The sequence below is a fragment of the Cygnus atratus genome, chromosome 1 (assembly GCF_013377495.2).
Source record: "Cygnus atratus isolate AKBS03 ecotype Queensland, Australia chromosome 1, CAtr_DNAZoo_HiC_assembly, whole genome shotgun sequence".
NCBI lineage: Eukaryota > Metazoa > Chordata > Aves > Anseriformes > Anatidae > Cygnus > Cygnus atratus.
Genome location: NC_066362.1, coordinates 15,156,504 through 15,183,666, shown reverse-complemented (window position 1 = coordinate 15,183,666; position 27,163 = coordinate 15,156,504). Strand labels below are relative to the sequence as shown.

The window sequence follows — 27,163 nt, the reverse complement described above, 5'->3', positions numbered from 1 at the left end:
GTTTGTCTTTTGTCTTTCTGTATCTTATTGTAGTTCTGTCCGATTTGATGAAGACAAGCTTGTAAAACAGGGCTTTACAAAAACGTAGAATGTTTGAGAGTGCTAGCAATAACTGAAACCAAAATAATTTCATAGGTCTGGGTTTGTGTAACTTAATTAAATTCTCAGCAGGCTGATTCCACATTGCAAAAATGACTGCTACCCTTGACTGCTTCGTTTGCAATTTAGGAAGAAAAGAAAACCGTGCTTGTGGGTTTTCTTAGCGTTGCTTTTCCAAATTCATCTGGAACAAACACGATTAAGGTAGTTTGCTCTGTTTGTAATCTAAATTAGATGATCTCACAATGACATCGATACCTTACTTTTTGCTAAAGATGCTTATGCACGGGAAGAAAATCTTGAAATAGAATTGCTTATCTTTTCAGTTTTCCCTGTCTGTTGGTTTCTCTGAACTGTCTAGTTCCTTTGTTAAACAAGTTGTGGCATTTTTTTTTATATCATATTCAGCTGTTTATATCAGGTTATATGCCTTTGAACAGCATCATGATCATCATTCTCTTAGAAAGCAACATCTTCTAAATATTATTTGAAACTTAACATATGATGAATTTCAGAGCAATATATCTTCTGTAGGTTTTTGTTCTGTACCAGTAAATTTTTCCATAACATTCAGTAATTCACTGATTACCTGCTCAGTTTATTTCCAAATATCATGTGTCTCATTCATTTAAATCTCTTTGAATGTTTTATTGTAAAGTGTGAAACAGCTTTTTTTTTTTTTTTAATGTAGAAGTAGTCTGCAGGAGATGTAATTTGAGGATTAGTTCTTTCTATAATTGATGGGTTATGTGTAAAACATCTGCTTTATTTTGCAGGTGTCCTCCAAATGATGCAGACTAGAATTGGTGCCCTACAAAGTACTGTTGATAGGTATGCCATTGATGATGTGGTTAGAAAGCCTAAATTCTTAATTGTTCTATCACGTACTTATTAATACTTCCACAAATAAACTTCTCTTCTTATTTTTAGAATTAGAGCCAAAATCATTGATCCCTACAACAAAATAGTATCTCGCACTGCTCAGCTAGCAAAGCTTCAGGTAAGTTGTATTAAAAATACATTTTAAAAAGTCTTTTTAATATGCTTTGTTTCACAGTCCTCTAGTCCTCCCATGTGAATCGTCAGATATGGGTGGGATTTCCAGCAGTAAACTGCAGTTTGCTCTCAGTATTTCTGAGTAAAAGTCAGTATTTGTGTGTCTCCTCATCAACTACTGAGAACTGCTTCACATTACAAAGCAGGAAACTGACCTTTGCATTAGCTGTGTTAGTTTCTGGAGAGATGGTGGGTAAGAATGAAAGGCTAGCAGAGCACAGGTTAATTAAATTTTCATTACTGCCTGGGTATATTTGATACTGTTATGATATCAGTGTGTTGGAGATACTTTTCTCATTTACATTAGTGCAGGCTTAACTGTAGTTTAGTAAAGAGTTTGGGAAATAGTTCTTTCAAGATGGCCAAGGTGCAATTTACAGAGCCAGTTGGGGTTCCAGTGTTTCATAAGGCCAGGTACGTAGCTGTTCCTATCTTTTAAATGTAAGTGGAGTCTACAGAGAGTGTAGTTCTGTGTTAAAGGAGAGCAGTGTGAGAGAGCTTTTCACAGTGATGGTGAGGTAAGTGTCAAACACTTCTATTTCTAATTTTATTATAGTTGAAAACTATTCCATAGGTCTTCAGGAGTCAATATAGCTGCATTATTCAGTTTATGGTTTGAAAAGAAACACAACCCCAAATCTGTAAATGTTAAATGAGTTACTGTTTGAACTGTTTCTCTTCACAAATTTACCTTGAGTTTGCAGAGGTAGGAATTATCTTTTAGTAGCAGAAATGTGAGCGGTGGATATATGCTCAAGTAGATTGCCATTGACTGCTGCTGTACACTAGAGGAGGTGAGACTGCAAACAATTGCACGCAGTTTCTAGTTTGGGGGCTGGTGGAGCAAGTGCAGTAGTCTCTTGGATGAAGTTCTGATACGTTCTACATCATTTTCAGTAGCAGTGAAGTTCAGCAGGAAGCTCTTACCAGTCTGTTCAGCCAGTTTGTTCAGCTGCTTCTCCTGTTCTTCCCAACTCCAGCTGTCACTGTTTTTGCCAATGGGCAAAGTGTCCATGACTTCCGTGTGCCAGGTTAGGTGCAGGTTTTCTTTTTTGTTCTCTGGTGTATGTTGCAGCTGTGGAAAGCATTGCAGGAATTTGAGGCTAAAGATCAAGATAGTTTCTTCCTTGACTTTACACAAAGTCAAACTGTGGAAGGCCCTGAACGTAGGCAATATTTGTTGGGTTTGCTTTGCTTCCTCTTTGCTATAGCAGGGGTATGGCCTTACAGACGTTACATGGATTTTTCTGTGGTGTGAAAGCATCATGCACCGAGGGGCTGGGGTCAGCATTACTCAGCCTGTGCCAGGGCATTTGTAGTATCTGGCTTTTCTGGGCTGTGAGTCCTCTTGTTCTAAATGCCAGACCAAAAAAAAAAAAAAGGCACAGGGTGAAGGCAGCCTGCTAGGCTCCATCCTTGCGTCCATAGCTGCCTACTTATCTCAGCGCACAAAGAAAGGATGACTCCAGCTTGTCTACCAGTGAGAGTCCTTGGCATGAGAGCTGCTGTCCCCTTGTGTTGTCGGATGCGTAAAGAGTGCATTATGTTGCTGTTGTGTCCTTTTACCTGGTTGCCTTATTTGTTTAGGAAGGAAGGGCAGCAGCACAGCAAACAACTCACTTCCTGGCTGTGGCACAGCTTATGAATGAGACACTTGTGGCACAGACACTTTCAAACGTGCTAATTTTATCATTTGTTATACAGTTAGTAGAATAAGTAAAAAAAAAAAAAAAAAAAAAGTAGGTGACTGATAAAAGAGGATGCTTTCTGTCAAAATCTGTAGGGTTGGCAGTTATCCTTTGCTGCTTTGCTGAACTGTGTGGTGTTTAAGGGCCTCCTGTATTCGTGGTTGTATTACTTCAGTGCTTCTCCTTTGATTGCTATGGGACTGCTCACAAACTGAAGGAGTATTTGGCTTGCATAAAGCTAGATTTTGCTATCCTTAATTGTTTTTAATATAGTCTGGCTTTTTCATAAACATTCTCACTGCAAATTCATTGTCAAACTTCAAATCCAGTCCTGAATTCTAAATCTCTACTGTATGCTTGTATTATTTCTTGCTCTGCTCTTACAGCTTCATGGCATCCCAGGGGAGTAGTAGACTCACAAAGCTTACTTCCTACTTTAAATCATACTATCCTCTTCTGAGCACATTCATAGTCTTTCCATGGCATATCACAAGCTAAATGGGATTAGTTAACAGCTGAAATATGTAGACAGAGAGTTTGTCCTTCAGAGAGTTATTTTCTGTGGAGTTCTAACTGTTTCTACATATTTTCTTAATTTTGGATATATTAGAGTTTAAAAAACCCTATAATATCAAAAATTTTGAAAGCTTTTTTATTTAAAAAACATATGTCTATAGCTTAAAATTATTCTCTCTTTAAAGTGTTTTCCAGTAGCAGAGTTGTTCCTGGTACTACAGAACCTGAATAGTCAATGCAGTCTTAAGATAGTGGACTGTCCCATCTTTCTTCAGGCTTGTGTTACATATACAAGCATATAGGTATCTCATATATATTGTGTTGTATATACAAGCATATATATACATCACATATACATATGCAATTCACTTGCATTGTGCTCTGGCAGCTGTATGCAATTGCATATATGAGCTACGTGCTGGCAGAATTTCAAGTGGTCTTGTCTTTGTAATTAAGTCTTCCTCCAATAATTTCATAAAACTAAGTTAGGATTAAAAGTAAGAGGCTTTTTGTTTGTTTGAATTGTAGCAATAATGTTGATATGTTGGTTTAAAATTCAGCAGATAACTAACATGCAATCTCCAGAAAAATTGTGTTTGATTTTTAATTTTATTAAAAACACTGGGCCTAACTCAGGCCACTGGCTTCGTTCCAAATTACTTCCTGCTTGAACAACGGAATTTATTCCTTCTTGGATGGAAGCATCTCCTTTAGAAAAACATACTATTTTGACTCCAGAAGTGACTGTTTCTTGAATTAATTCAGACTTCTGTTGTGCCAGTGGTCAGGCTTGGTAGTCTAGCATCCCTGAATAACTCTGCTACTAGATGCGTTTTTTTATTTCCATTACACAGTCCTCATATATTGCATTCTTTTATAGTGACTGAGAGTTTTATTAAGTTTCACAAGTCATGTAAGTGGAAATACTTATTTGAAACATAATGTTTGTCAAGGGCACAATGCAGTAGCGACGGCTGTAAAGTTAAGGGCGCATCTTCAGTGTCTTTGGAATTTTCTCTCCCTCCTAATTCACAGGGTTAGAAGTTGTATCTAAACGTAGCTTTTCCTATCTCTTATTCAGCTCAATAGTCCTTTCAAAAGGTTGTTTCTTGGTATGGGAGATAACGAGCAACAATCAAATGAAAGAGAAATATTCTTTGGCGTGTAAAGTACAAGATGGTCAGAAGATAACTGAAGTTGAATTCCTAGGGAAAAACGTTAGTCAGAGGTACGCAATTGGATTAGGAAATAATTCAATCTGAAAGCAAAGTAGTAATACTACGCCCTCTTATTTGATGAAGCACAGTGCACGATATCAAAAGCTATTTTTGATCCGTCTTGCAGAAATTTAGTTCACAGATATGAAAGTAATATGTGGATCAAGATTTTTCTAATTAAAGAAATGGATTAATAAAAACCGATATGTTAATCTCTCAAAAGCAGGATAAGCCCCACTTGGTTCTCACTAATGATAATAGAAATCATGTGGTTAAGTCATCTCAGAACGCCTAGGAAACTTGCACTTAATGCTATGTGATACAGAGCTGAAAGCAATAAGAGTAAGCGTGCTTTTGGTGATTTGTCTCTGTGGGGCTTTTGTAATTTTTCCTTCTTTTGTTGTGCCTAGATGTTGAATAAAATGTTAATATATGTATTTCCATTGTTTTATGCTGGCATGCAGTAGGGATTGGCAAGTTGTGCAGTCCGCTGAATATTGGTTGAAGCGACTTATTTTTATATACGAAAATATGCGTGCTTAACATTAGTTTTCAAGACATGGAGTCTAAAAAATGGTTCAAAATCTGTCAGGTACTAAATATTTTTTAAAGTAATTTTAATTTCATTTTGGTATCCATCAGATAAACATTTCAGGAGGCTTTATCATCAGTACAAGGGAAAACAACTCTGAACAACTGTGTCTTACTCATTCCAAACTTCTTACTTACCTCTCTTGTTAATCTGATTGCAGATGCTGGAGACAAGTTTCAAAGTAATGCCAGTGACTGTACTGAAATCCATATACTTTTCTACCTTCTCCTAAATCACATTTCTGAATTGTAATTTCGATGCTAGCCACTCCAGAATGTTGCTTCTCCTGTAGCACGTACCTTCTAACCTGACTGGCTCAGTCCAGTCCTAGATGAACTATTATTTATCTCTGCTCGTTCTATGGTCTGTATCTTTACTGGTCTCTAAAAACTTTCATGCATCTTTAGGACTCCTCTTATGTCATCAGAACCCTCTTCCATTGTAAGACTTAAAAAATTCATCATGCACTTGATGTAACTCTTTTTGTCTCTGTTATTTACTGCATAGAATGAGAAAACCTGTTTGAAAACATCGGTTGAGTGAAAAATGGTGAAACTGTTATGTTTGACTCAGATGTCAGCAATATCTTTGAATTGGTGCTAAAGAAAACATGATGGAAATATTTTTCCTGAAAAGTTGCATAGGCATCCATCTTAATTTTAAGCGAAGAGTGCCATGTATTTTCGTAAACCTGTGAAATAATATGAACCAAGAGTTGACTGCATGTAGATGACTGGCCTTAGGAAAGGTTTGATGAAAATGAAACTTTACATACATTCTTACCGTAAGAGTCAATATTTATAACAACACTTTTAAGCCTTTAAGTTTTATTGTCCTCAGTAGTAAATGGTGCTATTTTGCTTATTTTGGATCAATATTTAATTGGCAAAGCCAGCTTCTTAATTTTACTCATGTTTAGAGAGGGGAAAACTATTTAGCAGGGATGCAATACATAAAAAAAAATTCATTTCTGGATAGAAATAGAATATATCTCTGTCATAGGGTCCTAAATTTCCATTTTTTTTTTTTTTGCTAGTAACAACAGCATAATCTCAGTAGCCCAGTAAATATAATTTCCAGCTGTTGAAAGTATCTGTCATTGCATTAAATTGCGAAAAAAAAATCCTTTTCAATACTCTGAAGTTCTTTGTTTTTATTCACATTCATATTTCCTTTTTGGTTAAAATATTTCCATATTTGAGGCCCAAGATTATGTGATCATAATGAGCTGATAATATCCTCTAACGCTAGGATTTCTCTGCAGGCTGCCTGCGACTTGCTGCGGAGGATAATACGTATCTTGCATCTCAGTAAGAGACTTCAAGGACAACTGCAAGGAGGAAGCAGGGAGATAACAAAAGCTGCCCAGAGTCTCAATGAACTTGGTGAGTCCTTCTTAGTTACTTTTAGAGGCATTTTTAGATTGTATTCATATGACTTATGATAGTGTTTGACGTAACAAGCAAAGAACCCCCTAAAACTTTTTACTGTGGTTCTCTCTGTTTCCTGACCTGAATTGAGAAATGTTGTGGACAGAACTCTGTTCTGAATTTGGTACCTTCATTCAGTATCTTCAATTTTTTCATATGACTTCTCTAGATAAAGGTATTTAATATATGAAAATTTTATGGTAACTTAAGTTTTTTGGGGGGCAACAATTCTTACAGATAACTAATTTCTGTCTGGTTTGTTTTGTTACGGGAAACCCTTGTTTCCCCTAGCAGAATGGGTCTCCCCATGCATCCAGAATTCACTCACAGTCAACTTTTTATTAAAACAGCGAGAATTTAGTAGTACCTGTATATCAGCTTGAGCTGGGTGCCTCCAAGGAGGGGCCCTGCCCAAAACTTTCTCCGTGTTCTTATACCCATACAATCTTCATTTTGTCCACTATAGTCCAAACAGTCCTTCACACATACACGTTATGTTCCTTCAGAATGGTGGTTCTTTGTTGCAGGGCAGCATGGCTTCTGTTATCTCCCAGGACAGGATGTCTCCTGTTACCTCCCAAGGCAGGGTGGCTTCTGTTCAGGGCAGGCTCTGATCTGGCGCCATCTTTGGTCAGCACATCCCCCCCTTCCCCATCGTCGCACCCAGGCCTTCCCGGTGCCGCTCATTATTCCTTACGTACCAGCGTCCTTTTTCCCTTTCAGCTTGTATAAAATACCTTCAGAGGCGACAGATTATATATTTAGCTTTAGGAAGACATTGCAGTACAATAAAGCGTAATTTGAATGACAGCTTGTGTCTTAAAAGAAATTTATTGGCCCTTTGACCTTTATGAAAACCATATGTGATGTGATACACAGATACCTAGGCTAATTCAGATACTGGAAGCATTCTGCTGCAGTAGTGACTAATTTACCCTGGATTTTACTGGCTTGTAGAAAGAGTGATACAATACTTCTCGTGACACTCATGTTACATTGCTAGACTGTTTTTCGTTCTTCAGCTAGCTTGGGTACTTCCACACGGTGCTGCAGGAAGCAGCAAAGAACATTCCATTAGTCTTGGAGATCAGTCATCACTGTTGTATATGGTATCTTGCCAGTTGTTTCTCCTTTGGTTTAATTTGGTATTCTAATTTCAGCTTCCAAAAATAGGTTGTGGGAGGGCTGAACTATCAAACATTCAGAATCATCCTGAGGTTTATTGTGCATATTTGTCACTACTGCTCCTCTTATACTGTGTAATCAAAAAATTATTAGACAATGATTTAGTCTTATAATTAGCAGATGCTGTGTTGCAAATGGAAAGTTTAAATATTTATTTAGTTTATCAGTTTGGCTGAAGCACTAGAGCATCAATTGTAGTGTTCTAAGCTAGTATATATTTTTTTCTACTGCGTCTTGTTTTTGGTCTCTCCTCTCATCACGAGGATATATAAGTAATGCTGTCTTTTAACTGCCTGAATTACTGCCTTAATTGTGGGATTAATCTGAATGCTAGTTCCTATTCAATTAATTAGTACAATTTAATGGTAATATAGGAGATGTTTACGCTATCTTGTGTAGTTTTTAGGATTTCTTTAAAAGAAAGAATATGCCTTTTATTACTCTCCTTCCTCTTTCTTCTACCATTTAAAAGGAGAACTTCCACTTTCTTTTGTTAAAGTGCCACAGTTTTTTTGAGTTTCTTGTTTTCAAATACTTGTTTTTTTCCTGAAGCTTGTGAAAGTCTGAGTAATTATTATTGTTAAAGGGAAATGTGTTCCCTTAGGAAGCACTCTTGATTTTCATCCTACAATACATGGGAGAAGCCAAAGCTTGTGGCCCTTAATTTAATTCTGGACAGTTTATAGCCAGGTAAAATCCCTTGTCTATTTCTCCCTTCTTTTCTCCTGATCTCTCTTCCTTTCTGCTCTCTTACTTCTCTATCTGCATCCCTCCCTCACCTTTTAGCTCTCTGCTCTTTGTTATTCTCTGCTGCCTACCTTGGCTGTTCTGAATTTTTCCTGCCTCCCAGATGGCCATGAAGGCCAGCGCCTGGGTGCATGGGAACACCACAGTGCAGAGAGGCCAGAGCAGGGTCTGTCCTGTTTGGTGATGGTTTACTAGGAGTGGGGTGACTGCTCACAGGGGAGGAAAATGCACAGTGGCTGGGGCCAGCGCTGTTCAGGGCGTGTTGTAGGGAAATGTGATGTAGTGCCCTGTGGCATTGGGAGGGTGAGAAGCATGGAGAACAGACACTGGTTATTTGGTGGTGGGACGTGAAATCTTTGGGAGGGTTTAGGAAATACTGCAACATCTGATGGTAGTAAGTAGGTGGTAGAGATGGGCAGCGTGAAAGCCTGGTGTTGGTTAGGGAACTCTGCATCATGAAGGCTTGCTTTTGAACTGGGGATCACAGCCAATATTAATAATAATCTGTGCTTTCAGCCAGATGTTTCTGAATATCCCTTTTGGCTGCTATTCAGGGAAAAAATCTTCCCACTGTTTGTTACCTTTCTGTCGTGCTTCTAGTGCAATATAATTTCTGCTTTGTGAAATCAGCAGCAGCATGATTTTACTATGAAAGCTCTGCATTTTCTATAGTCTAATATAATGTGCTTACAGGTTATTCTTAGTGGGGTCTTGGGATACTGGACATTTATTTTTACATACTGATACACTCTGTGTATATGTATGGTGTGCAGGAAACTTTTGTGTGTGTCCATTTAGGTATATGCATGTAAGAAACACTAGCTTTTACTGAGAAGGGTTTTTTCTTCCTGGGTACTTTGTTAAGTTGCTAGTAGCCTGCAGAACTGCAGAACAGTATGTGATGCTAGGAACTTGACTCTGAAAACATCTGGTAATATTTTCACTGAGATCTCTACTTAAAGCTGAAGTAGACCTAAAATTCCTCTGTGTTAGACTTTTGCATTGTTTGAAATTAACTTTCCACTTGACACAGTAAGAAGAAAAACTGAATTCAGTATGTAATTTTTGGAGATTAAATGGAGTGTGTGTGTGTGTGTGTGTGTGTATAAATATATATATTTATATATAAACCTTCTTCTGCAGTTCATCCACCTCCTAACACACTTCTTTGGGTCCCCTATCAAAGTAGAAGCAGAGCTGTGATAGTTCATTAGATGAGCTACAGAGCTGTGATAGTTCATTAAATGAGCTATTAGCTGGTTCTCTGGTTTATTCTTCTTCATATTATAGAATCTGTTGCAGCATATGGGTAGGTAAAGCACGTGACACATTCAGGTGTCACGCAGTGGGTAATACAGTGGATTACATGCCCTGACTACTCTTGTTTGTGATGCTTTTATACAGATGTTTTATAAAGTGAAAAAGAAATGTTCCTAGGCAAGCTTAAACAATAGAATGTGAAAAAGAAAACGGTATGCTATAGACAGTTCTCTTTTACAGAAGAAATTCTATAGGTTTGAAAAATCTGCTGTCTTCTACGTGCATATGCGGAAATTACTGTCTCTGGTTGTCGCTAATTGATCAGGTGAAGATGAAAAAATTAGTAGTTGCACTGTGAATAGCTGGACAAGTTGTTAATTCCATTTATCATTTACAGAGCTGGCTATGGACAATAAAGGATTTATATCTTTTGTTTGTTCAATAAGTATAACTTGATGTCATCGTTATTCATACAAATGCTTAGAGTTCTAATTATAATAAACCCCTAGTCTCTGTGTATGGCTGCATTATAATTTATTTTACAGCAAGTGAATTTATTTGCTTGAATGACCTTGTGAGCATGTAAAACTTGGAGACATGCTTTCGCAGCGACCATAATTTTGCTCTTTGGTAAACTCAGAGTTAGTCTGTGACTAAGCTGTGCAGCCATAAAATGAAGGGGAAGGGATATTGAAATTGGATGTCTTCAATATAGAAGTTGCTCTGGGAAATACTGTCTTCCAAGTATTTTAGGAGAGGAGAAGATGGGGGAACGTAGGACTGTGACCTCAATTTAAAGGTACATAATTGTACAAAGAAGGCAAAATATTGACAGATATGAAGGTCTAGCTAAAATGGAGAAAGTCCTAGATAAGTATCATGATCTTTCTAAGAGGCTAGCGAAGCTTGCACAAGGCAGTTATTTAGTCTTAATAACAACAGAAGACTTGAGGGAAATAAAAAGAAATAGAGCTCACTTTTGTAAAGAAGTGTAGGCTGGATAGAGAAAACTGAAATTATGATATACATGTTTTTGGGTGAAATAGTTTGAAGGAAGTCATTTGGCTATGTCTGGAAAGCTTTTTTTTTGTAGCTGGCATAAGGTAGGTAGTGGTAACTCTGTCTTTTGAAGTGCATCCTGGAACTAGTGACATCCACAGAAACGTGATTGTGATCTTGGGCCTGAAACATTCTCCTACGATGAATAGAAAAAAGTACCTTTCCGAGGTAAACAAGATGTGTCATGGTATCATTTAAACAAGAAAAAGCCTGGGTACAGCTGGTAAGTCTGTTAGAATCAAAATTAAAGGAAATGGGAGGAGGAAAATGACCTCTTCTGGTGCCTTGACGGGTGTTGCGTTGGTAGAACCTTGTCTTATCAAGTATGGAAGTTTCTATGTTTGTGTGGTTTTCTAGTATTCCTGCTACATGCAGTAACCTGGAGTTTCCACTGAAAGGGAGCACCACTGTAGATTGTGAAGCTATCTATAGTCTTACGGCTCTTGACACCCAGTTTGTATCATACAGCAACACAAAGTAATGCTTGGTTGAGGGAAAAATGAAATTTCTCTATGAAAATTAAGTTTCTTTTTAGATTTTGTTCTTGTAGAACTTTGTTGTATAATGGCACACAGTCACTATTTTCCCTACTTTTGAAAATGCCTATGTCATTAAACAGTAAAATCTTTCCAAACATTTTAAACGTAAGTCTACTTTTTTCTTCTGTGTAGCTGTTAAAACATGGACCTATTCCACAGAAAGGAGAGTGTGCACATACATATTCCTTTGTGCACATATATATGTGTGTATGTAGATATTTTAAATATAAATAATATGTATGTTCATCCTAATGTATCCCAACTGCTTTTCAGAGTAATCTCATTATTCTTAGTGGTTGTCTTGGATAATTCCCAGGAGAGAGAGAGATGAGAGTCCAGAAGACTGGAATGTTTGCCTTTTTGAAAATACGACTCACTGGCTCCTATTTTACGTAGACAACTCTAACTTGAGTTCTTTAAGCAAAGGAACTCTAGAACAAATAAACTGTAGGAATCTAGAATATAAAAATGCTGTTAAATAGTAAACCATGTGAATCTTGTTTAAATGACTTCATTTTCTTCCTTGGCAGCATAGCATACCTTCAGACTAGAGAAATCAATGACTGCCCAGTAGTTTGATTTAAATGGGGCTCTCGACACTGTGTCATATTAGCAAGCTCAGCAATATAATGCAGATGAAAATGTTGTACAGTAGAAGCAAAGTTTTGAGAAAACTGTGCCCGAAAAGTCATCATCAGTTGTTCACTGTTGCACAAGTGAACATACATCAAGTGGGGTTTTGTTGAAATGTGTTCTAGTGTTTTCATTAATGAGTTGAGTGATGTAATATGGTATATCCTTATTAAATTTACAAGTACTAATCAAGCAGAGAAGAATGGAAAGTATGCTGGGAAACAGGATTAGAATGAAGAATATTCTTAGCAAATTGGAGATATGTCTTAGTTGAATTGCTTTCATTTCTCTTCCAGACAAGTGCGAAGTCCTAGCAATAAATACTTGTAATTAACAGCAGAAATACGAGAAATGACTGTGTAGGTAGTAGTTCTGCAGGGAGACCTGTGCTTAGATGAAGGCTTGATAGTTCTTCACAAATTGAGCGCAAGCCAGTTGTTCATTTGTTTTGTAACAACGTGACATTGCTGGCAATGAAAATCATACTGACCTTATAAGGGAAGGTGTTTTGTGCAAGGCACTTGAAACCTTCTTTTGTTCGTGCTTCAGTTGGAGTATCAAGCCTCTTTTAAGGCACCTCATTCAAGGAAGGCGTAGGTTAATTGGAAAAAATCGTAAGTACAGCAATAGCAATGGCTGAAGGTCTTGGGGATGGGCAGCGGGTGGAGGAACTGAAAGTGTGTGGCTCTTTGGTTTGGAGAAGAGGGGTTTGAGAGGCACAGTAACATTCTTCAGATAAACCAAAGTTTTCTGGATGGGAAGGGAGTAAATAGCTCTCCACATCCCCTGTGATCAAAACATTAAGTAATGGGCCTAAAATGAAACAGAACAGTTTTATCTGAAATGTTGGGAGATCTTTTCATTGCTGCCCTGAAATTATCATTACGGGCAGAAGCGGTATTTGGAGGTTTTTTAAAAGCAGTTTAGACAGACGTGTCAGCAATACTTTAGATAGAGGTGCTTTTGCTTTGAAGCAGCAGGAGTAAGCTGACCTGCTACCATCTTGGAGGTGCTACCCCTCCTTTACCCTCCCCTCTCCTCCCCTCCTCTGTTAATAGAAATTGTATTATAGTGAAGTTTTGATTAACTGAACTGCTTGATGTTCAATTTGCTTCCCATGAGTTGGTTTGTTAGACACTGTCCAGTTACCTCCTAGAATCTTAGGACAGTGCAATTGAAAAATTCATGCCGCCACTTTAGTTCAGCTTTTTCTTACCAGTCCTTCAGATGAAACAGTAGATAAATCTCCTCAAAGACCTTCAGCTCACCCCTCTGGCACAATTACTTCTGTTCTGGTTACTCACTGTGTAACTGACAGTCAAGTGAACTTCACACAGCTCGTTATGTTACTGGAGTGCTGCAAAAGTGACCCTCAAAAGCTGTTATGTCAAAACTCTCTGGAGAGTGCAGTGAGCACAAGAGCGAAGGTGGTACTGACTGTGTGGATGTAAATGCTGTATCTGTACCTTTTTTCCCTTGCCAAGACAGAAGGCAAGATATCCATCTCTCAGAGATCCAATTGGTTTTAAGAAATATGTTAATTTACCTGTTTAGGTTTTTAATAGTTGAGAGTGATGATGCATAGTATTTAGTGTTTATCAAAATACTAAGTACCACTAATCAGTATTCAGGAAACAACAGCTCTAATTAATTGAAAACGTAAATAACTCATTTTAATAGTAAGGGTTCATACTTGTTTTATACCAATTATCCATATATGTTGCAAGTTGTAATTAACTGTGCATATTGTTTCCACAGTGTGTTTTATTAATTTAATATGACACCAAGTTGGGAGGTAGTGTCGATCTGCCTGAGGGTAGGGTGGTCCTTCAGAGGGATCTGGATAGGCTGGACTGCTGGGCTGAGGTGAATGGGATGAGGTTTAATAAGGCCAAGTGCTGGGTCCTGCACTTTGGCCACAATAACCCCATGCAACGCTATAGGCTTGGGGCAGAGCGGCTAGAAGATTGTGAAGAGGAAAAGGACCTGGGAGTGTTGATCGATGCTCGGCTGAACGTGAGCCGGCAGTGTGCCCAGGTGGGCAGGAAGGCCAATGGCATCCTGGCCTGTATTAGAAATAGTGTAGCCAGCAGGAGCAGGGAGGTGATCATCCACCTGTACTCTGCTCTGGTGAGGCCGCACCTCGAGTGCTGTGTTCAGTTTTGGGCCCCTCAGTACAAGAAGGGCATCAAGGCCCTGGAACATGTCCAGAGAAGGGCAACAAAACTGGTGAGAGGTCTGGAGCACAAGCCTTATGAGGAGCGCCTGAGGGAACTGGGATTGTTTAGTCTGGAGCAGAGGAGGCTCAGGGGAGACCTCATTGCATTCTGCAACTTCCCAAAAGGAGGTTGTGATGAGGAGAGGGTAAGCCTCTTCTCCCAGATAACTAAAGATAGGACTCGAGGAAATGGCCACAAGTTGCACCTGGGGAGATTTAGATTAGATATCTGGAAAAAAATTTTCTCTCAAAGAGTGGTCAGGCGCTGGAACGGCCTGCCCGGGGGGGTGGTGGAGTCACCGTCCCTCACGGTGTTCAAGAGGCGCCTGGACGAGGTGCTACGAGATATGATTTAATAGCTTAGTGGGTAGTATTGGTGATAGGAGGACGGTTGGACTAGATGATCTTGTAGGTCCTTTCCAACCTTGTGTTCCTTGTGTTTCTATTATTCTAATATTAAAACAGTGTAAATAATCTGACCAGAACATGCAGGAGACTTACTCTGAAGTGATTGTAGGTTGGCTGGTTGGGATACTTGTCCTTCAGGTTAAATAAATATTGTACAAAAATGATTTCATTTTGACTGCTGCATTTTTTGAGGTAACATTAAATATGTTATGTGTCTGTACTCAAGTATTACTAACCTTGCAGTGGTAAGCTGGCTGAACACCTGCCATAGATACCACAGTAGCTATCTTTCACTGCCTTCTTCTTCCCTTACGTATTCAGAGATGAACTTAATTTGTACCTATTCCAAGCAAAAATTTAGAGTGCATGGTTGCAGAGCGAGTTCTTGGGTTGAACAAAGTTCAAATTAAAGTGAGGAAGGATTGGTTACTATTACATCAGTGAGCCCTTTCCCTGCTAGTCCACAGGGCAGACATTTGTTGATATTAATATCGCTGTGCACAGTTTCTCATAAGAATTAACACATTGATCTGGAGGGAAAAGTTGCTTTCATGGCACTTTTGCTCAAGGATTTAGATGCGTTAAAACTTACTGCCTTCTGCAAGACCTGGTGTCCTCTATACGGTATAGCATGTCTGTAGCGTAATGCACTGTTCTGTAGGGGTAGCTGAACTGATTTGATTAATAGAAATTACACAGCCATGCTAGCATGATGCTTAGCCTGGGGTAATTAGTCCTGCTGAGAGTGACTGAACTTTATTACTGGCTCGGAGCCATCTGCATTATTTTTGAATGCCACTGCTTTAGATGGTACATCTGCATCCACTGTAAGTGCAAAAATCTTGCTAAAATATTTTTTTTTCCCATCCCTGGTGATGTTAGTAGTAACACTGCCAGACCTTTGCTGAAATTGCTTGGGCTCGAGTATACTATTCCTTTCTGTAATTTAATGTGATTTCCATGTCCTTCAATTTCATGTTGTCCCCTTTTTTGTTGTTTTGTCCCTGAGGGTGTTTTTTGCCTGAGGCTTTCTTATCATAAGATGGAGGATTTTGCAAGAAGCGTCTGTACAAAGTCTTATTTGTAGTATTCCAGGCTAAAAAAGCTATCTGTTGGGAAGGTCAAGCATACACAAAAATAATACAAAAACCTTAATATTTGTAGTAGTCTTGAACTTTTTGGAAACTGAGCATTTGTTTTTTGAAAAAAACAAACAACAAAACAAACCTTTATATAAAAATCAAGCTTTATGAAGGATTTAAAAAAAAAAAGAGATGTTCATCATAAATAGGAGTATAAAGAGCCAGTATCACACATGGGAATATATAGAGAGTATGCTGTCTGAACTGCTTTTCCATAGCATCTCCGGTAAAAAAGTGAAAATGATAGCCTGTTGCTCCAGTTACATTGTTGATTAAGTGTATATTGTTAATAGTGCATTTAATCACAGACTAATTATATACTAAATATATAGTCTAAGAGCATATATAGTGTATACTGTATATTTAGTATATAGTATATAATTACTCTGTGACTGTATATATATGTATGCACACACATGCGCACCAGATACTGTGTTTCTCATGGATATTGTCATGCTGGCGTTGTCCAAAATATTGCAAAATAATTATTCTTTCTTTTTAATGTGATAACGTTGATAGAAACATTCAATTTACAGTCATACAACAGAGGTGGTTGAAGAGGCTTTTTTATACATTGATAAAGAAAAAGGCATATTTGTAATGCTTCAATTTACTATCTTTAGAAAGATTATGATTTTATTAATTGATCTGTCTTTTCATTGAAAGGAGTGCCATGTATAGCTATGGATAGTTATTGTTAACAAAACATCCTTTTGTTTACTAAGAAGATCTTGTTATTTTCTTAGTGGTGTTCCTGGCTTCATGTTTGCCAAAGTCACCATTTGATTTATTGTAAACTAAAGAAAGAGCTACTCAAGCTTCTGCGGAATCATGTTGTTTCATGAATTATGTTGTACAACCAAATATTGTGTAACGAGTGTAGAAGCCGGTCCTTGTGCCCTTCTATAGTTGATATACCACCCGCTTATTTCTTTCTCTGTTTCAATTGTGTACATAACAATCTTGTTCTATGCCATCTTATTTTATGTTGTCTTTACCTTTTATGCAGAGGCAAGGAGCTTCTGTGGATATTTGTTTTCTTCTTGTTGGCTTTTGAAATGAAGGAAGAAAAATCTTGATAGTATGCATCAAGTTCATTAATTTGATCTATTTACTTTAAGATTCTGAATTACTATGCATTTAACAAAATGATGTGGAAAACAGTATAATTTTTCATTAATAGGAGCCTAATAGCATAAGACTTCTTCATCCTCTTTAAACAAGACAGACAAAAGACGCAGTTTTTACCATCAAATTGTGTTTTTCTGTGGTTAAGATTCCTAGCTTGGAAATCTTTTTAGACAAATCATTTTATGTAAATAGTTGCTGTGTTTTACCTAATCTCTGGCATGCGTTCTTTTTGTAACCTTTTTCAAGAGAAGCCGCTAAGTAATTATAGGCATATGAGAGAAAAAGCTGAGTCTGAATTGATGCAAGAAAAAAAATCCCATTGGATTTCTATTTTTCATCATAAGCCTTAAATAGGGCTTGAATTTAGACTTCCGCAAATTTTTAAAAGTTTGGTTTCTGTTAAGGTAGTTTCATGGTTGTTTCATTGCTGTGTCACTTTTTTTTTCTAAAGCCATAACTGTTCTTGGTTTCTCTTGAAATTTCACTTTCCTTTCTGCATACAGTTCTAGAAAATGAAACCAAGTATAATTGTAACAGTGGGTATACTTGGTGTCTAGTTTCCTTTAAATGACCATGAACATCCTTCAAGTTTGCCGTAATGAGTGACTTACGAAACTATTTTTCCCTATTAGCATTAATCTGACTTCAGTTTTTAATGATGTTAGTCTTCCAACTGTAACTGTTTGAAGAATTTGATTTTGCTGTATTATTAGGCATTTGGTAAGTTTAGTTTCAATTATATAGGCCTTGTCAGAGGGCCTATATATCAGATATTTTAGGATGGATTCAGTACTCTGCTCTCTACCTTGAGGTGTTAATATGGTCCTGAGAGGCGTGTTATTGATGTCTCATTAGAATGACTATGTCAGAAGTTAATTACAGTGGGTTCAAGTTGCCTTTGCTGTAGCACATGGAGTATTTCTTAGCTTTTATCCTGATTCCAGGCCCATCAAAGACTGTTTATTTCTTCTCTTGCTTACTTGCACTTACAGATGTCCACACCTACTGTTCCTTACATTTCTAGAAAACTCTGCTCTTTCAACTTTTTGTCATCAGTTAGTCTGAAATCCGTTTGCTGCTATTTCATTTTTAATACCAATTGTGATTACTATTTTCATGATCTAATATACAGAAGTTTTGGTTGTAAGGCTATATATTTGTACCCGCCTTAGGCTTCAGCAGGTACAAAGTAAAATCTGGGGCCTGGCAGGTTGTGATTTATTTGCTTCCAACAATTCAAAGGATCCCAGCAGGAAAGAAGTGATAGTGGATAAGAACTTAGGAAGGAGGGGGGGATTTAATGGCCTGCCAAAGAGGATATTCTTTTTGGACAGGAATTATTATAATTATGACAAAAGAGTTTAAAAGAATGATTTTTGGCTTAGAGAAGGGAAGACATACAGAGGATAGCTGTGAGTCTCTGAAAGATTATCTTTTTGCATCTTGTAAATTTTGGAGTGTGCTGCAGGCTAGTTCTCCCAGAGCCAGAGGAATCATCTCTAAGTTGATCAAACTCAGCGGTTCAAATTCGATAGATATTCACTTCCCCTTGGGATGGCATGGGGAAGATTCACGTACGTATTTTTTTCTAGGGGAGTTTGGCTGAGGATAGCAGAGAGGATGTGCACTTCCTTTTGTTTATGTATGGCAAATGGTGAAATCTGTTGCTTAGTGGTCAAGGAAATAACACTGAGAAGCAGTTCATAATATTTATCTTTTTCTTTCTTCTGGGACTGAAGAGTTTATTACTGTGTAACCTAGTGGTTGTACCGAAGAACATGGTTGATTCAGAAATTACATCATGTCTGAGGTTGTTCCCTTTGAACAGTTGGATTCAGAAATAGTGTTAGAGAGGATGGACAGGGATGAAAAGGACAAGTAACTTGGTATGACCAAGGAAAAGAAATGTGCATTTGGTTTGTCTGGAAAGATTAAATAATGGTGGTAGCTATTAGCCAAAAATCCTGTCTGGAGAATTTAATTGAGGATAATAAGATGTTACATCTGCAAATGCATACAGATTAGAGAGCCAGGTAACAAAATCCAAAAGATGTTAGTTTCACAATCCACTGAATTAAACCAGAAAAATTGAATCATTGTTTTCTCGGTATGTTTCTGAGATGTGTGGAAGAAGAGATGATGGTGTTGGGAGCCCAGACTACGTGCTTCCTATGGCCTGTAATAAAGCATTGCTAATCTCTAAACAGGAATTATTATAATCAACAAGGAAAATGTTATTCTGTATTCTCTTATTATAAATAAATTTACTGGATTTGGGAGACAGTTGTTGCCAGAAGATTAGTAGTCGTACCACATAGGACAAACTGAGAATAGATCCAGTGTTTAATGTTTCAATTCTGAAAAGAGTTAATTTTCTAATGCAGTTGATCTGGTCAATATTTTTGACAAATGTATTTAGACAAACTTGAAAGTTGAAAGCTTATTGACAGGACTTACTAGACTGTGAAATACTGTTTTTTTTTTTGACAGTCAAAAAAGAGGGTAGTGCTGGCTACAGGCCTCTTCTAATGTAGTGACAAAGCAAGGACAACAGTTGTAATTGGAAAGGAATGTGTAAACATAACTGATACGCATGACATGTATAGGTATAAATTTAAAATATTGCAGAAAAATCCATGGCTGGCAGGAACCAGAAAGATACCTATCATAGAATAATCTTACCAATATAGAGGTATCCAGAATGTTCGTAATGATTTAGAATAGGAGGAGGCAGAATATTAGAATATTAGAGGCGGAATATTAGAATATTATTTTTCAATAAATGCTCTAGCTTTACTTTTGGAGAGAGGCAGGGTAATTTGTTCATCTATAAATTAAGGACACCTCGTATTCCAGCAATAAGTAAGGAGGATGTTAGACAAATGTACTACTTTCCTGGAGCCATTGGTTTATAACTTCTTACTGAGTGGGGAAGGGCAAAGTCCAGCATTCAGAAAGGGAAATGGGGATTTCTGTTAAAATCAGTCAGTCAGACACAAAGCTGTTAAAAAAAAATAGTAGAGGAGTTGAATTCATTTGAAAGAAGATTTCAAGGGTATGAAGTTGAATGAATGATAGTCAAATATTTTTTTAATGGAAAATATGTATGGTGAGACAAATTGGTGGATTTTGATTGCTTAGTTGATTAAAGAAATTGTGGAGGTGCATTATATATTCATTTTATGTGTAATATCTGTAATTTAGATGATTTAAATCTCTTAAGTTATTGTTCTCCCAAGTAAGTATTTAAATAAGCCAACTTTTCCTCACTTCGCAGTTGCTGTACATTCTTGGCAGATAAATTTGTTATTAGGAGGGCTGGAAAAGAGGAACAGAGGTAAGGTAGTGATAGTGTTCATTGGGTATGTACCTCAGATTATGGCAGATTACTGGAGGAAAAGCAGATGTGGGTGGGCAGGGCATTTTATATATTCAACTTGTATACACACTTCTATTAAAACAAAAGCAAACCCTGTTTTTAAAAATATGAAAATACTGTACTAAACTTAGGTAAAATACTGGAATAGGACTGCATCCATGCTGAGGTTGCTTTTCTGATGTTATTTCTGTCCTAGCATTCACGCAGCTGTAGCAGGCAAATGTGTACTTCAGCAATTGGTATGGGGAATTTTGCTATGCAGAAAAAAAAACTAGTTTTGTGGAGACCTGTGAATAAATGCAATTATACATGTCACAGTAGGAGATTAAATGGCCTCTCTTTCTTGAAGATTAAGACTGTAGAGGTGCATTCATGGGGAGAAAATAAAGGGTCACAGAAGGGTTTGTTGATTAGCAGAGAAAGAAATGACAAGAGCTAAGGACTGGAAAATGAAGCCTGGCAAATTCAGAAGTATATAATAATTGAAAAATGGGAATGTGTACACAGGTTTGTAGTAATTCCTCAAGTAAAAGTAAATACTGGTTATTCAAATCCTAAACATAGTAACCAATGTTGATATATAACTGTTGATATATAACTGTTGATATATAACTGTTGATATATAATGTGTGAGCATGTTCAGGTTAAAAAACAAATACAAAAAACGCCAAAACCAAACAAAACCCAACTAACCAAATAGCTATGAAAGAGGACTGAATTCTAATCTGTGTTCAGGTGCTGGATGGGAGCCATTATTTTTGTAAGTGTCGTTCCTGCCTTGCCTTAAGGATCAGTGAAGGTAAGGTGTTTCTGTATGTAATAGAAGGTAATGAGTGGAGCAAGATTTAATCCTTGAACATAGGAAGCAGCTTTGAAAATAGGCTGTTTCCACAAGAGTAGTTTTACCTTGTTTCCTGCCTCATGCTCATAATCTTAAAATATTAGTTTCATCGGATGTTTAATGGACTCTTCTCTGTTATGGTTTGAAAAGTAAATTAGTACAGTCTTTTTTATTTGTTCACCATTCAGAGCCAACCTTCATTGCCCAGAGGCACCAAATCTGGTTACCTGTAGTATTGTCTTCAATGTAGCCCCTCTTCAGCTGAAGAACAGCATGGTCTTCATGTCAGTTCAGGGAAAGATGTGGAGACCTAACCTCATTAAAAGAAGGATCATCCTATTATTTTTGGAAGGCACTGTTTCTGTGGCAGATTGTAAACAATTCAGAAAATTTCCCCCAATTTTTAGCTGACCTATCTTGCAAACTAAAGATGTAGTAGAAGCCTGAGATTTTTAAATGAGACACAGCTGTGGCATAGCAAAGTCTCAGTGACTGAATCAAGTTTCCAACTTTCATTGCACTTGATTTAAACCATTTCTGGATTTCTACATTGTAGGCTGTGCAACTGAGGCAGGATTTGTCAGAAACCTCTGGATGCATTTATCTTTTTAAAGACACCTTTAACTTGTCATCATGTTCTTTTTTTTTTTTTTTTATAGCTCAGTTTGATATTTATAGGCATAAAAACTCATGTGGTCACAGTTATTAAGCCTAAACATTTGTTGTAGTTTCAATATAGGAAGCGAAGTGATTCACTCTGTTTGGAAATTTCTTACGATTTGACGTTTGCTTGGTAACTGTTCAGAAGATGAATTTATAATTCAAATAACACTCTTGTTTTTGTTACATGCAAATACACTCCCGGAAAGTCAGTCGTGTCTGAAAAAAAGTCTCTCATGGAAGACTTTACTTACCGATCGCAGTAGCAACTAATACATACGCTAAATCTTCTTAATTTAGCTATAGTGCATTACATATATGTGTGGGTGTGCGGTATTTTGGCAAAACACAAAAATTAGTTTTCCGTGAGCGTTTTTTTGGGTTAGGTATTTAGTGCATGGGAGCTGCTGCTGCTGCACTTATTGAACCACTTACCTTTTGTTAAGATCTCTTTGTCCACAAATTCTTTTCACTTGTTTTGTTTTGTTAGTTCTCATACAAGGGTAGGTTTCACTTACTAGCTGTTAGAGCAAGAATAATGTATCTTTCTCCTTACTGTTAAGGAGTTTACAGCAGCACTGCTCACATTCACCTCTTTTATGATGATACACTTCAAATAATGTTTCTTTCCCCTTTCTTATGCCTGCAGTCAGCACACTGTTAAACACATCTTCATGCACAAAGTTGCACTGATACTTGTAATAATTTCCTGTCCTTTTTTATTTTTTATTTTTTATTTTTATAAGCTGTCCTTTTTTATTTTTTTTCCTTCTTCCCTTCTGCTCGCTCCTGTGGTTATATGTGACAGGGATTTATGAAAAATATCTTGAAATATGATTTGGAAGAAAACCCTGATACAAAAAAGCAGTAGGTTGTCATCAGTTATTGTGCTTTTTCCCTGTTTCTAATTGAATTTAATATGAAGTAAAATCTCACAACAGATTGTGAGAGATCCTAGTATAATTGTAAGTAAAGCTGCACTGATATTGCTCTGCTAATAACAGTCTGACATAGCCAGAGTGACAGATTTTCCAGCAATAATGTTGTTTCAGCAGTGACACTGATTTGTTTATCAGATACGGCAGCAAGTTAAACTGTTGCAAGATAGGGTAGGAAGTTAGAGATCATAGCAAGATAACAGAAACCAAATGTATCTTTCCAAAAGGCAGCTTGAGAAGGAAACAAGGGCGTGCTGTTTGCCAACAGCATTGTGCCGTCAGTTTGCCCGCCTGCCTGCTTGCCTGCTGAGTGTCAGCAGTCAGAATGAGGACATAATAATGCATATATTCAAAGGATATGGTTAATTCAAACTATAAAAATAAAATATGTTTTAATAATTCTAGGTTGAATACCTTCCACAGATGTTTTACTGTAAATCTTGTGTTTTTTTTTTTTATTATTTTAAGTGAATTTCTTTCTGTGGTGTGAGAATTTCTTCATAACATAGGAAATCGATGATACCAAATGCATAAAATAAATACATAAGAAAATATTTCTTCCATCCTGACTCTATTTATAATAATCACTGAAGTTGCATTTTTTTCAAATAACATAAAAATGTCTAATGACATTTCTCCTTCAATTTAATACTCTACAAAAGTAAATTAAGATAAAGAAGCAGTAATTGAAAACACACCGTGCTTATGAAACACTTCTGAAGCGTCGAGACGAACTGAAGTTGTCCAACTAAATACCAATTTGAAAGAAAATGTAAACATTTTTTTTTAAGATTTATCACTGGGAACAGACATGTAACATTTTCCTTTCATGTCTGTTCTTGGAATGCCTGTACTCTATATGCACTCTGTACTCAGTAAAACATACAGTATATCTCTAGTAAAAGAGACAGTAGAATAATGCACAATCTCAGTTTTCCTGTTACTCCACGTACAATTCATTAAATCAAAAACTTTGTCAGAAGTTACTCTTCATGTGGTTCTCTGCCCTGCTCCTAGCGATTTTTGTCAGGACCACTTACCACACTTGACGATTCAAAGATTGGTTGTTCTGGCTTTCTGTTATCATGGAGTAGCTTGGGCTGGAACTCAACCTTAAAGACCACCCAGTTCCAACCCCATGCCATGGGCAGGGACACCTCCCACCAGACCACGTTGCCCAAAGCCCCATCCAGCCTGGCCTTGAACACCTCCAGGGATGGCGCATCCCCAGCTTCTCTACTTCACATCCTTCTTCTTTAACAGTCATTGGGTACGGGGTATGAGTCAATTCTAATTTTCCTATTAGTCAGTTGTTACGTCTCTCTTTTTTTTTTTTTTTTTTTCTCTCCAGATAAGTGCCCAGCAAAACAAAACCCAACCCCCAAGTTTAATTTTGCTTTTTGAATTGCAGGATTGTTCTCTGAATTAGGAAAAGGAGAAGGTAATTACGGAGTCAGATTCTTCTCTCCTTTGGGTGTAAGACGAATGAATTCAGTGATATCACAGCAGTATGTGTGAAGTGGGAGTGGGATTTGGCTGTCGTAAAGCTGGAAGGTTTTAAGACTGAAGCCGATTGTCCTTAGCTATATGGTTGAGGTGTTTTGTTTGAACAGTGGGGAAGGGAATGGTAAGTTAGTGTATTCCGTACCTTTTAATACTAGATTGAAACTTTGCTAAAGAAATGCTGCATTCTTTTCTTTTAAAAGACTTTAATGGCAGTTGGTAGCTAAAACACTTTCCTTCAGAGGAAACAAATGTGTCTAAAATATTCAGCTATCAAAGAATTGTGATGCCTAGCACATACATTGATGTTCAGTAAGAACCATTGTGTGTTTTGCAGTATGATGTACATAATGGTTAACAGAGCAGAAAAATTATTTCTAATGCCCAGGTAAATTATATAGCATATTGAATATAGTATTTCTTTTAAATAAAAAAAAAAAAAAGAGAGAGAAAAGAGATGTTGAAGCATGTGTATGGTGGGACATAGTGTCTGCATAGTGTCTGCCTGTTCGGTTCAGAAATAAACTTAGAAAAATCCCTCCATATCATATCGAATTCTACTTTCACAATGTGTACTGATGTGAAATAATTATGTATAACGTGCATGTGTGTATTTATGTAACAACGGAGGAAGAGAGTTGTATTGATCTAATACGTATCTGGATGTATACATTTTTAATCTAATATGTTTATAAATCATTGTAATGATTCTTATTCCCCTGGTACTAATGAAGCAGACAGAACGTGTGACCAAGTAGCAGTGTCTTGTAACCCATAAAAATTGTTGCCATCCATCTTGAAACTAGGTATCTGTGATCTACTTCGGTTTCTATTTCCCTAGTGTGTGATGTACCAGTTTAAGGTGTGGCTCTTGAATAGGTAATAGGTGCTGGCACTGTCCTCATCTTTTTGTATTTTTAGCATGGGCTAACCTCATTTTACAGTGTGAAATCAGATGGAACTGCGTTTGAAGCTAGAAGAAAACAGGTACCAGCTAATGCTTTAGGGATAGAGACTATGTGGAAACTGGTGGTTGTTGCTTGAGTTTCCACGATGTATTTGCTGGAATTAGCATTTTTAGAGTCCTGTACAATTCTGCTTGCCTTAGGCTGAGTGGTGTGAAGTGTAATTGAACTAATGACTCACTCTGATGAGATGATTTTTAAGAATGTAGTGGGCTTCTTATTGTACAATACTTTGGCATGTATTTGCCCTTTTTTCTCCAGTGTTGCTGACTATTTTTTGCATTCTGTTTTAGTCTTTTGTCTGTCAAGCACCCACGGCACACCTTCATATCCCTCCTAAAATCCTCTTCTGTATCAGTAGGACATACAGTGTTCCTCCACTAGTTAATCTTTATTTAGTCTTGTTTGTGTTAAATCTGTCATCTTTGTGGTACAGGTCATGTATGGTTCTGTTTTCTAATGAATCCTGCATGTGTACAGTATTGCACATATTCTTACTCCCTGCTCTGTGCAGAATTTTCTTCTGCAGACCTCAAAGTGCACTCTAACACTGTACAAGTCCCTTTTCTTTTCCTTATTTAATGCAAGATGAGGAACAGTAAATGTACAAATGAACTGGCTTACGTTCTTACAGCCAATCTGTAAGATCTGATTGATCGACATAACCTTTAAAACCTGACTTAATCTCTTGCCCTAATTCCTAGGCTGTATTTTCTCTTTGTTATGAAGTACTGCTTCATTGAATCTGTATTTCTAGTGAATGAGCTTTTAACACAAAATATGTAGTACTTGAGGTTTTCTTTAGTTTTTAAAAGTAAAGCTGGATTGTCGAGAAAGCTTTCAAATCTGTAAGCTTTTCTTAAACAATTATTTCAGATAAGGACATGAGTAATGACAAGCATATTCATGTGCAGTGGTCATTATATCTTTTTTCGTCTTTTTAAATAAATGAATAGTATTTTAAATTAATTTAAGAATGTTTTATTGGAAGGTAAGTCATCAGTTAGATCATATTATGCCATTAATCGTAGAGATCCCACTTTCTCCTCCTTCTAATGCTCAGAATACTGAACACAGTTACTCAGAGAAAGAAAGAATTGTTATAAAAAAAAAAAAAGTTTCTCAGTTTTTTTGAGTTCACTTCTTTTCAGAAAAGCTTACTCCTTCAAGAATATTTTTAAAGTGGTAAATCTGAAACATACAGGATTTAAAAACCAAAACCTTCATGTACACAAGTGTTAAGTTTACTTCTGAATAAGATGAAGGATTTCTGTTCTTGTAGGAAATGAGGGGTAGCTTGAATGAAATTCACACTAATTCATACTGTTTGTAAGTGGGTACAGTTGAATGCAGGTATAGTTGGGTTAGCTTTTAAAACAAAGCCAATGAAATTATGACTGAATGAATATTGCACAATAATTTTAGGTAATTAATTATTATGAAATAGATAATAAAACTTATAGTCAGAACTTGGCTAATTTAAAGAGGCTGGTCTTTTTGGAATATAGAGTCATTTTTTTTGAGACTTCTGTTCTGGTAAACTAAGCCATGAGCTGAAGTAAACTAAGGTACATTAAAAGTACTTTTTTTTTTTTTTTTTTAACCATAAACCAGTGTTGGCAATACAGATATGATTTAAAAATGTGATGGAAGATAACTTTTTGCTCCCTTAACACCACACTTAATTTTTTTTTCCTAGGCAACTTTAGAAAAATGCTTCAGAAATACTCACTTTTAATCTAATACTTTAGTCAAACTAGTTTTCATATTCAGGGATGTGTTCTGTGTTTGTTTGTTTATTTGTTTCTGCTTTTAATAGAAGCCAATACTTACTGAGAATTAGCCTTTTAATTATAGTGGTAGCTGGTGACACACTGAGCGGTTTATATAACCAGACAAGTGAAATCATTCTAATTGATTTTGTAGCTTTCTGGGTCCTCTTCCCCACCCCCTCCAC

At 36.9% G+C, this 27,163-nt stretch overlaps 1 protein-coding gene across 1 annotated transcript in view; it reads left to right on the top strand.

Annotated features, from left to right (window-relative positions):
• COG5 (component of oligomeric golgi complex 5) overlaps positions 1 to 27,163 on the top strand; it is a 186,423-nt gene that overhangs the window by 4,122 nt on the left and 155,138 nt on the right. The window contains exons 4-6 of the mRNA XM_035549477.2: positions 876 to 930; positions 1,030 to 1,099; positions 6,433 to 6,553. Coding sequence (XP_035405370.1) covers positions 876 to 930; positions 1,030 to 1,099; positions 6,433 to 6,553 — 246 coding nt within the window. The remainder of the gene's footprint in view (positions 1 to 875; positions 931 to 1,029; positions 1,100 to 6,432; positions 6,554 to 27,163) is intronic.